The 12500-nt window shown below is 51.0% G+C and overlaps 2 protein-coding genes across 2 annotated transcripts in view; both read left to right on the top strand.

Annotated features, from left to right (window-relative positions):
• The window catches only part of LOC126570582 (protein Shroom), a 183528-nt gene that overhangs the window by 154454 nt on the left and 16574 nt on the right, over window positions 1–12500 (top strand). The gene's annotated exons all lie outside the window — the stretch shown is intronic.
• LOC126570679 (uncharacterized) lies at window positions 11467–12297 on the top strand. The gene has a single exon (XM_050228616.1). It carries the CDS (start codon window positions 11583–11585, stop codon window positions 12057–12059), a length of 477 nt encoding a protein of 158 aa, XP_050084573.1. The 5' UTR covers window positions 11467–11582; the 3' UTR covers window positions 12060–12297.

Here is a 12500-nt window from a genome sequence, read left to right as displayed (position 1 = left end):
GCTCCACCGGACTGATCCGTGAACGTAAACACACGCGCACCGGACGGATTGGAGCGAAGGTCAGCAAAGGCTTTCGAGGCGGCTGAGTCGGCTCCACGATTTTGCATTAATCCACAGCAGCAGCAGCAGCAGCAGCAACAGCACAGCGGTGCAAGACAGTGTGGTGGAACAGGTGACCTAACGACGATCGGCGCAGATCGCGCCCGCCTGGGTGGCAGCTTTCGATGACCTTCCAGCAGTGGGCTGACGATGTTGACCACTTTGTCTGTGCGCGCGTCACAGAGGAAGAAAGAGAGAGAGAAAAAAAGAGAGGGTGGAACCGTGAGAAAGATCGCGAGGATCGCGTGTTCCCGTTTTGTTGCAGGTCGATAGTGTTCATTTTCTGAGCCTCTCCGCTCGGGGGGGTAGCAATTTAAACTGCAGCATAGCACAACGCGACTGATGTACCCTCGAGGAGAAGGAGGAGCGCCTAGTGGCCACACGTTGTGCAAACTATTTAGCATCATCCCCGCGGCAGAACCAACAGCAGTAGCGACGGCAGCATTAACATCGCTATGCTCCCGATAAGCCTCCGCTAACAACGCTGCCTCAGCGCTGGGCGGTGAAAATTAGCATTTTCCTTTCCGGGCACAAGCGATCAGCAAGCGCAAACCACGTAATAGACACCGTCCAGGGCACTCCAGGCAGCGTGCACCACGGGCTGTCGCACTCGAGATGAGCCCTTAACTCCGCTGCTAAAGGTGCGCTTCATTGAGATGTTAATCGGCCTGCAGGAGCGAACCCTTAGCGCGAGTCATCGATGTCGGCGTCGGTCACAGTCTCTCCCTCAGAGGGAAAAAGGGCGCAAAAGGTGCTCGAGATAGCGAGCCACACATCGGACCCGGACTGATTACACGCTGTTGAACACGAAGCTTCCGGGCGTTAGGGCCGGCAATACTTTGTAGCCGATGCCGATGCCGCCGCAACAACCGATGATGATGATGATGATGATACCGCGAGACGGTGGTACGTACCAAGTGCTGCTGCTGAGGCTGCTGGAAGCATACGAATGTCACCAACGTATAACAGCACCAGCGGCCACTCGAGGATGCTGCCTCGCGTGACACGTTGACTCTCTCGCGTGAGCTCGCGGTGGATAGCGCCAGCTAGCTAGCTAGCTCAGCCTGTTGCGCACGTGTCGCGGAGAAATTCACTTTCCATGCAAATCAGTTTCCATTATCCAGCGCGCCACCACCACCACACTCTGGACAAACTCTGGTGTAGCCGTTTTGCTTTCAAAGTGCGCGAGCGACCGGGCGAGGAAAAGTAGGTTTTCCACATTTCATTCCCGCCTCTCGAAACCGGGGAACATGTTAATTCATTCGTTTGACATTTAAATGTCATGCTGGATGGGTGTAAGTGCATGCCTCAATTTCGATCAGCAGATCAGCAGACGTTAACGATCGTAGATAGACTCATCAACATATTTCCGTCCAACAGTTAATTGCAGCCGTGGTTTTACATGCATTGGCCGGTAAAGGGGCCGCTCTCTCGTTTAGTGAAACATTCGTTTGAAAGGAAACTGTCATGTGGTATCGCTTTTAGCTTTATTTTGGATTTTACTACTTAAAGTAACATTTTTTATTAAATGGAAATTTTCAATCTTTGTGCCAAGCAAAGGGTGTTTGGATGTTCACTACTTTAAATGGTAAAAAAGTGCTCTAAACAGTCATCGTATTGCTATCCTCATCTAAGTCTAGGTCAACAAGCGCTAGCAAAGCGATAAATTTGCCCTGAATAGCCGTGAGCGACCTGGATAGCCAAGGAGCTTTAATTTCATCATGATAACGGAAGATTGAAAACCGTAATCAATCTTATCTTACTATCGTTGCTTCGATTTCATGAAAGATTCGCCTTAAAAGAAAAACGGAATTTCTATAAAACAGCGTCCATTCAATATTTAAACTAAAAGAAAAGCTAAAGACTATCTTTGTTAAGTTAGAGAAGACCATTCTAGATCAAACATTTCATAGATCGCATCTCCTTGCAAGCGATGCTCCAATGGAGGGCGATTTACATAAGCGCCGCTCTGATACCATCGAGAAGTCCTCACTCTCGGCCTTGTCAGGCAACGTAATCCTAATTTCGCTTTCTGTCACAAATCCTGCAGAATATGAGTACGCATAAAATCGAACCAGGTGTTAACCCTGCGGTACACCACTCTTCGCCTCCGCAAAACTCCTCTCAAATGCAACATCATCTCATTACCACCAAGTGTCATACGTTGGTCTCTGAGGTCGTATGTAACGAATGTCACCGTCGGTGGCGTGTGATTAGTGGATCGTCTAGATCGCCGTGTCATACCGTGGCCACCGTGGCCCGTGGTCGGTGCGTGAACATACATTTTTACGTCATCTTTTTACAATCGTCTGGCACATAGACGTCACAGTATCGGGTTGCGGGCTTTACGATCAATACCAATCCAGTTAGGTAGCACCATCACCAGTGCGCAGCAGTCTGCGTGTGCAAACTGCAACTGGTCCGTGATTATTGCTCACGCAACAGGACGTGTGATCAGTGGGCCACTTTAGACACTTTATGGAAATGGTGGAAAGCCCCTGCGCGTGCGCGTGCCCGTGTTTCCCCGTTTTCCGCCACGCGAACAGCAAATGATAATGATGATGATGTTGCCGCCGCCGCCACCAGTGCGTGATTGAATTGGAGCGAATTGATGTGTGCGCATGATCGGTTGCACGCAGCAGGCGCATGCTTGGTCAGCCAGACAGCCAGCCGATTAGCGAACCGCAATTCGTCAGATATTTATGGAGCCCTTTTTTTCGTTACCGCTGCTAGAGAACGTTTCCGTTCACCAGCGTTGTCGCGAGCATTAGAAGGGACCAACAGGTTCGAATTCTTCCAGCTTCCAGCCATTCCATCCTCTCTCTCTCTCTTTCGATGTTAGCAGTGGTGGTCAATGCTTGGTACTTTGCTTTGAGAAATGAAGTTTTGCTCCCCATGACACCCCCTCAGGCGCAGCCATAAAAGGTAGCTGTGAGCGGAATCTATTCGCTGTGCCGTGGCATTATGCAATGTTCATATTCGCGCAGGTTGCAGGTGCGAGTTGATCGCGGTTGCAACAGGTGCACTATTGATCGCGGTCCGCGATTGGATTGTAGGCGGCTGGCGGAGTCGAGATTCCAAAAATGTGATACACCTGCCGTTCAGTAACGGCTTCGTCTAGGCAAAACGACGACCTTCAATACGTGGAACCCCCGGCGATCGTTATGATCTCAGTGGGATGATGGGTGTTTACTGCTGTGTGAGCGATCGGCGAGTCTGTCAATGTGTCAGAGGCACTTTTAGATTCCACCCCAGTAGCTATGCTAAATTGAGTTTTGTTATCATCTTCTTCCTGTGCTTTGCCACCCAGGGTTGCACTTCTGTCGAATTCCATTGCCAGTTTTATGTCATCACCTGGTGCATGCCTGGTATGGGAGTATCGGAAATACATTTTTTTATGCAGTACACATGTCGTTTCATCGTTCAGCGTTCGGAATCGGAGTGGAATTGGCAATCGGAGAAGAGTCTTAAGGCGCTGATGCGTTGATACACACGCAACGCTCATCTCCTCCGCTTTATACAGCGCATAGCATTCATGCTGTCCCCTTTTGTGTGTATTTTCCGCATTCGAGATGCACCACCACACGAGCGAGACACGGGTGCAACAGAGTTGTGGATGCATCCGCTTTCGCATTAGCCACGCTATGGCCACCGCCGCCACCACCGCCGCCACCACCGCCACCACCATGTTGGCATCGGCAGCACATGCATGAAGTTTATTGCAAGTAATTAAAAGAGGCAGCAGCATATAGGGGGGGATTGCGATGCGTCGCGTGACGGTATGTCGGTGGCCGGTCGGTTGGTGGGTTAAAATGGTCTCGTCTTCCTTCTTAAACCAGCCCCCGGGGGGATGGATGGATGGACTGTGCTGTCGTAACATCTTCAATCATGAAATGTATCGTACGAGAGTGAGAGAGAGCAGGGCCAATAGGTTACCCGGGTCAATGAAAGTAATGACATGAAAGGGAGTGAAAGAGGAGCCCTAAAGATGGGGATCTTGTTTTATCCCAATTAATCAAATAACTTAATGCGCCGTACATTTTTTAGATTATCAGAAATGCGTCTTGAACGCGGAAATAATACATTCTCCTTGCGAAACACTAGAAAGTTTAGAATATTTTATTATTTCTTCTAAAACAACTAAGCTACATTCTTTGTTTATCATATTTTGAAACACAAATCAAAAGATGTATATTTCACATTCATAGCACGCTCGATCGCGTTTAAAAAATGTGTTTTAAGAAATGATTAACAGGGAGGTGCTTATGTGAACCCCTGGATCGCCTTCGCTCACCTTGTATGACCCACAACATGATGCTGCCACCCGCCTGCACACCAAAGACCATCCGTCAGATTCCCGTACTCAGCCTCAGCACCTTTCGCCGTACGGTGCTCTCCTCACACGGCCCCAGCCCAGGCCAACAGGCCAAGCCAGCTACCAGGCACTGAGGCCGATGCAGCCGACAGGAAACGACGATGATGGAGACAAACGTTTAGCTTGTTTGGTGTGTTTTTATTTATTTGCTTAGCGCGCACACACAAGCACACACCACGATGCCGCCTTCCATTTCGATGGATCGCTTTCGGACTGAGAAACACACGCCGGCTGGACACTATGATGCAAGAGGGATCCACGCCGCCCGTCGGCGCCTGACTCAAGAATGCGCCTGGCGCGATTGGTGTCTCATCATTTGCTGCCTGCCTCGGTCACCTTCTTCTTCCCTTTTCCTTCTGCCACCGGTCGATCGGGATCGATAAATCTTACTAATTTACGATGCAGATTGGAGCCGATTGTTGGGTTTGTGGCAGCCTGATGTAGCTACCGCCATCGCCGCTGCGGTTGATCGATCTTTCTGCAGCTCCTGCGCCACCGATCGTTCGATCGTCGGTGATGCTTTTACTTTCTACCGGAAGATCCCCCCGGACAACGCCACGTACATGATGCACTACAGCGTGCACTGAAGATGTATGGATGCGGATGCGCTCTCGCTCACACGATGCGCTGCGAGTCGCGCCACGCGGGGGATGTGACATTTCGCGCCCGCATCGTCTTCCTCGTAAGATAATGATCGCGCCAACCATCGTATCGCATTGACAGTGGTGCGGTGGCACTCGCGCGAGTGCGTTGATTATGTGAGAACTCGTTGCAGCAGCATAAAAGCGAGAGAGAGAGAGAGATGGAGAGATGGAGAGCGCAGAGCGAGAGGAAAGACCATCGTATTTCGGTAATAAAATGGAGGTTTTCCTTTCGAATCGAAGACACACAATGGTTCCAATTTTCCCGCCGAGGAATCCCTGCTGGGAACAGCACTAGGAGCATAACCACACCAAGTGAAAGCCACGAACCGTCGCCGAGTCGCTCGTCTCGCGAGATAGCGTCCATAAATGACCGAAACTGAAGCCACCGTCTACGTCCAAAAATGTCACTTTTGATTGATCCAAAGCGTAAAAGTGTCGCAGGGTTTACGGTTGGACCATCGGCCTCCCTCTCTCCCTCGCTTGCTCTGCCCCTGCCAATCACTGAGTGACATGATTTAGTGCATCCCCCTTTTCCTCTCCCCCCACCGAGAGGTTGGAGCGCCACCACCGCAACGCATTGCCAATAAATGGCATAAATATTGATGAATTCCCCTCAGTGGACGCTGTTCCGGGGTTGGTCGATCGAAACCAATTTTCCTCGCACGACCACTGACTGACTGACGGTCGGTCGGGAAGAGAGTCTTTCGGACACGCAGAAATTAAGTCGTCGCTCCTGCCATCCGCCTGTATGTGTCGTTGACCACACAGCAACGTGTGGCGCAAGTCGATTCCGTGATGAATGGGACGCGCAAGTCGCGCCTTGGAATGCATAATCAACCGTAGCCACCACCACCAGCAGCAGCAGTAGCAGATGGAAGGAGAACTCACTCTGCATTCGAGAGTCCCAGGACCTCTCCAGGGCCTCTCCGATTGGGGACTTGTCCCGGGTTCACAGCTTCAGCTGCATTGCTCTGCATATACACGAGACAGCGCAACACATTCGACGCGATTTACAATTCAAATTGCATTCCGTTCATCACCAGCAGCAGTCGCAGTAGCAACAACAATGGCCTGTGGTGGTCTGCAGCGAGTATGTTGAACCCGCGATGTGTTTCGATGCTCTGCTGGCGCTGTTCCGGTGAAACGACGACAAAAACCCGGTGGTCCACCGTCACCAGGAAAACTGGAACGCCGCCGCCGCCGCCACCGTCGCCGGTGGACAGTGTTGGTCTTTGTCTTTTGCGCATTTGGCGCCATCCGGGCTATGGTTGCTCGGCTTGATCTGGTGACATCTACTGGACGTATTATTAGAGAGTGTGCGCCGTGTCGAGCAATTAATCAACAAAGGCAACGAGGGGGCGCATTGTCGCACTAGCACAGCAACTGGATGATGTGCCCGTGCAGCCGCATCGGTGCTTGGCTTGATCGTGATCTGCGCGCTCTCGAGAAGCTTTAGAGACGATCCGCGTCGGATCAACCGCTCGACGGTCACGACATGCGAGTGTGCTGCTGCTGCTGCTGCTGCTGCTGCTACGACGGATGCCAGGGATGTCTTTCACTTTCGTTGGCCAGGGTGTTTTGTGGCAACAACTAGGCCAAACCGGCTCTTTCATAAGGCTTGGCCAACCCCGGCCAAACAGTCGTGCCAAAAAGGTCGTGCAATGGCGGGCGACTGAGAGGGAGGAAGCCAAGAGAGGAAATCGTATCTTCTTCGTCCTATCGCAACACGATGGCGACGGCGGCCACGGTGGTTTTAATTATCTGCGCCGGGTGGAGGTGGAATCCTGGAAGGAGGAAGGTGCCAGCTGCTCCAATTCTCCGGTGCTCTCTGTTCTGTAGCATGGCGCACGCTTTGTGGCTCACTTTCGCTGCAGCATCAGCAGCATAGGATTGCGCGAGAGACGCATCAATAATTATTAAGTTAATATTTCATCCCTTGGTCATGCCTTTGGTCGGGATTGAGCTCACGATTTTCGAGGCTTGTGAAGTGAGCGCCAACGATGGTGATCCGATGATTCAAATGGAACCCAATAACCAGTTTTGCCGAAAACGAACGAATTTGGTGGCTTCAAAAACCCTTTTTCCAGTTCCCAGACCATCGGAGGAAAAAGCCGGCTACGTTCCGGAGGGGGGGGGGGGGGGGGGGGTTGTAGCTGCTGCTGCCGTTCGTACTTGGCATCGGTGGCGGATCGTGTGCTCACACGGGACTTTAATCGAGAAGAATTAAGACATGAAATAGGAGCGCGATTCCGAGAAGCGTGCGGCAGAGCGGATTAGGAAACCCCAAACACTGCAGTACACGAGCTAAAAGGCTCCTGAGCTTCAGATTGTGCAAGTCCTTGGTCAAAGGAGGGAAGAGAGGGCGATCGGATCGGAGGTACGATCGTCACGATCACAGTCGCAGACGTCCCGGGTTTTCCATTCTCAGTTTCACTAAAAAACCAAATGAAATATATTTATAAACCATAAAATTCGATTATGATTCAGCTAAATGCCTCACAGCTGAGCTCTGATGTAGGAAAGGGTGTGTATATCAACAACAATAATAACAACCATCCTCCCCCGCCAGCATCCCCGGTGATGATCGATGAGGTTCGGGGCAGCCAATTTTCTGTATGAAATATAGAGGTCTCACACTCGCCGCTAACCCACCAGTTGACAGTTGACATTTGGAAGCGAGCGAGCCGATCGGGGACTTGTTTATCCTCGCGGCTAAATGGATTGGCGATCGGCCACACCAGTACCTTGCCCCAAGCCATAGCCACGACCCTAGAGCGAAGCTGGCTGGCTGCGTGATGAACCACGCCTTAGCCCGCGCGCGCGCCAAGATGTTTGGAAGCACATCGGAAAGGTCATCCAAGATTTTATAGCCAGGCGCCATGATGGCGGTGGTAGGGCTAGCGTCGAGGTGTCCTATCGCTACGGGTCGTGCCATGAATGTGACACTTGGGACTCCAAAGCACGCTCCAAATGTTCCTTTCCAGTGTCTTGACTCTTCGAAAGGTTTATTCCCCGACGAAGAGTTCGCGAAGAGTGGTCTAGCACATCCTCAGCGGTTGTTTTTGTGTCTCTGTTGACAGAGAAAGAGAGAGAGAGACAGAAAGAGAGATCCGCACCATAATTTGTAGGCGTAAGCATAACCGAACAATTCCGCAGCTTAAGCCACCAATTTACACCTTCCAAAGATCGTGAGATCATGATCTCTCGCTTGAACAGCAGCAGCGCGACCGTTGTCGTGCAAACAAATGAGCCATTCCTCGTTTGACCTTTCTAATGCTAAAGTGGAGGGCGAGCGGTAACACAGATCGATCGATTCAATTACCCAACCGTGTCATGTCTGCCCCGATCCCTCCCACCACGTGTGCCAGCTGGGTTCGTGGGTAATTGAATTTGATTGGAGGACCGCCAGAAGTGGCAACCAACATCCCCCCAAAAAAAAAACGCCAGTTTGCCGCCAAACACCAAAATCAATCATCACTAATTGATTCCGTCTTTCTTGCTCTTCTCATCCTCATCCCAGGTACGGTAGAGCACACCGACTAGGCCACTGCCACTCGGTGAATTAAGGTGCAAAAAACAACGCGCTGCATAGATGTTTGTGGATCGTGTAATTACCCTTCGGAAGGGACCTCCCGAAGTGATCGTAAGACAATCTGTCGGTTCGACAGGGGCAGTGTAGGCTTAGTAGCGACGAACGCGGTGCATGGACACCTTAGATGGTGTTACCGCCTCCTGGCGATCGCTAGATAGCGGTCCGGATTCTACTTTAGCTGCTTTAGAAAGGCTACAATGTAGGATACACGTATGCGTGTATGTATGATAGGAGACGTGATCGTGACTGGATTTCGGGTAGGTAGTCAGCTCATGGGCGCATTTCTTGGAGAAGCAGCAGCAGCATACGTACTCCCATTAACTGGTCACGATCAGCAGGACTGTAGGACATGTTCTCCTTGCAGAAAATCGCGTTCTGGAGCAGCCAGCTGCGATTGCGATCTAAGAATGTGGTCCCAGAACGAGAGACTAGACCAAACCAGGGCAGCGAGAGAGAGAGAGATTGTACTGCAAGAGATTGTGCCGGACCCGAACCGAACGGCATTGACCACCGCAGACGCGTGTCCACCAACACACACACCACGGTGCGGTGCCTTAGGGCAACCCTTTCGAGATCAATGATTGACGAACACCTTTTGGAGCAGATAATCATCGAACACGGCGCGGCCTGATAACGTCGATTCGAGTAGCGATCGATCTGCGACGACGAGTGATCGAAGAGTAGACGACACGGGGAAACCGTCCTCGTCGTCGTGTAAGGGCCTGTCGTCGGCTAGGTCAACTCGGATAGCTCAATTCACCGATTGGTGGTTCCTTAGTCTAATAACGCCTTTCGTTGTTCTTCGGTTCGTCTTTGATTTGGCCCACAGTTGAGCGGCGAGCGACGACGACGACGACGACGATGTCGCGCTCAAGGTAATGCCTCGAAGCGATGCAGCTCAATCCACCAACTCCATCGAACCGGCATCCAGGGTCTCGCTCCACTAATCCTCCAGTGCCGCGGGGCATGTCGTTTGAAAGCCTATAGGCCGTTCGGTCACAAATTAGTGAACGATTTGTAGTGATTTACGGCCAGCGAACAGCTGGGGACCCTCAAGCGACAGCCCGGTGAGCCCTTGCTGCTGCTGCTGCTGCTCCGATGATACCGCTTCCAATTCACATTTCACCCTTTCAGAAGGTTTCTCCGGTCGTTGTTGTTGTTGTAGCACCGCTTGGGGACATCCGTTTTCATGAGTCTCACCGCAGGGAGAGCCGTGCTATGTCTAGTTAACAGCGTTGTTTGTTGTAAGCGCTTTCAGGTTTCTGCGGTTTCTTCTCAAATCGAACTCCGCGCTTCGACGCTTTTGGAGTGTCATTTTAGCAAGCGACTGTCCCCTGTACCACTCTTCTGGTGTGTCGGGGTGACGTTTGACGATGCTTGGCTTAATCCGACAGATCGTTATTTGCGACACCACACGAGCCAACACTCGGGGGTCCTCTCTCTCTCTCTCCGGGTGCCTAGCGATCACGCACTGGCGTGATAATGAAGGCGGCAGATTGGCTGTAAAGATAAGACAAAACGCGATACCCAAACCACCCCGTGTGACAGTGGAGGACAGACACGGGCTCCCTTTCCTTCGCCGAGAAGACGTTTGATTCGACGAGGCGTAAAATCTCACAGCAGCATGACGATCCGGTCCGATCTCGCGCGGTTTGCTGACGGTGGCTTCTGTGGGAAAATTTCCTCCACTTTCCCTCTTGCTTGCTGACGACACACTCTTGGAGCGAGTTACGTGGCTCACGATCGTTTTGTATCGTGCTCATCATCGGCGGCGCAGTTTTTGGATGCAACTTGGCGGTTTGGGCTTGGTTTGCAGATCGCCACATGCCGATCGTGGAGGAGATCTTGGGCGCCTGATTGGGACAGCCGTGAAACCGTGGAAGGTCAACGAGAGAAGGCACAAAAAGGTTTCGCAAAAAGGTTGACTCTTGCTCTCTTTCTTTCGAACAAGCCTTCTCTAGACCTCTAAGTCCTAAATCTTAAGTTAATGTTCCAGTTTTTGAACAAGGGGTGCCACAAACCACGCGATTGCCTTCTTCAGTGAGGTCTCTCTTTCCCTTTCGCACACATATCACGGTTCACCGTAAGCTCAGTCGCGCTTTTGTTTAAACCTTCGCGAGGCTGCTGCTCGACAAACACACTAGCTGCTACCTCGCCCCCTTTGTTGGAAGATGCGCCCAGCTTCGCAGAAATCAAACAAACTTCCACAGCATTAGTGGCGGTAGCACGGTGATGACCGGCCGAAGCCCCAAAACACCCAGCTACAAACAAACAATCGAGAACAACCGGCCGACCGACCGGCCCGTTCGCCGTCGGTCTGTCTGTGAAGGGTTGAAGCGCAAACACTTCCGAATCGGCCGCCAAATGAGTAGTGGCACTTGTCCCCGATATACTTTCCCTTCGTTCCACCGCACCAACGTGCTGTGCTGCTGCTGGCGGAGAAGGTTGTTAACGAGGTCAGTTTGATCGGGCTGATCTGTTTGGGGCGAACGATTCGAATGATGGACCCTGCGCTCCGTTCGTCGGTGTTTCGAAAGGCAAACAGATCTGCAAACAAATAAACATACCTTCCAGGGGCCGAGGGAGAACTGGAGGGGTACGCTAAGGTCGTGGATCGTGGTTCTGTTCGGATCTTGCGCTCGTTTGCTTGAAGCGTCTAAAGATATTAAGATGAATTGATCTTGTAATTCAGGTTGGATCAATGAAATCAAAAGCCAATTGTTGCAGGTCTATGATGGAAATGTGAATGAGGTGGAAATTGTCCCTTAGAATAACGACTTATAAGAATATTGACTATTTACTGCGATCTTTTTTATCTCTAATTTCTCACTTCTCATTCTTGATCGCTATGCTACACTCAACAACACACTGAATGTTCCACCGTTCCAACTCTGCCACGCCACGCACACTTTTCAGCTGCACGAGCCGGGACTACTATGTCTACCAAGTCACGAGTCCTGCTCCTCCTCCTCCTCCTCCTCCAGTTCAGGACGACATCAAGGGGACGAAGGTTGGGCGAACTGGGAATGGAGGCAACATTACTCCTGGCAGCGAGAAGCGCATCATCGGCAGTCTAGCGGCACTCAACTGTCGTCGCCTTGATGCCGGTGATGATGAAGATACGGATACTGAGGATGGTTATATGGTGGAAAGATCTCTACCGGAACTGCAGCATTCCTACTCCAGTAGCTCCTCCTCTGCTACCTCCTGCTCCACCAGCAGCACCGGTGGCCATTCGTTCACTTCCTCTTCCAACACTTCCTGCCAGTCCATTCCACGGAACTGGCTAGAGCTCGTGGGCCCAAAGATTCCCTTTCCATTCCGCAAAAGGACTCTCGTGTTGATGTAAGTGCCCGACGTGTGTGTTGTATCGATGTTTGCCGTGTTTCCGCTACCGTCGTTTGGAGCTTTGGGACATTTGTTGCGTGTGCGCTTTGCTTTGCTTAGTTTGCTGTTGTATTGTTTTTGCAGACTATTTGCTGTGTCTTGATGTGTGAGTTTGGTTTTCGTTTTTTTATGTATAAATATTAGTATTTGCCAGGAATTGCAAATCACATTACAGATGATTTGACAACTCTTGTTGAATAAGTTTAAATAAATATTTCATGAACGTTAATGACCAACGTGAGCGCTCACTACGCTTTAGGGATGATGATCATATTGAGCTCAATTGTTGCTTGTTAGGGCCGATGAAAATAGTTTTGCCAATTTTTGGAAAATACTAGAAACATTTTCCAATGCCTTGCTAATGCCCTCAACAATCTGGGCACCAGAAACGACGGATGCTGAT

The sequence above is a fragment of the Anopheles aquasalis genome, chromosome 2 (assembly GCF_943734665.1).
Source record: "Anopheles aquasalis chromosome 2, idAnoAquaMG_Q_19, whole genome shotgun sequence".
In the NCBI taxonomy this organism is placed as follows: Eukaryota; Metazoa; Arthropoda; class Insecta; order Diptera; family Culicidae; genus Anopheles; species Anopheles aquasalis.
Note: the sequence above shows the minus strand (reverse complement) of the source record. Positions and strands in the feature narration are given on the sequence as shown.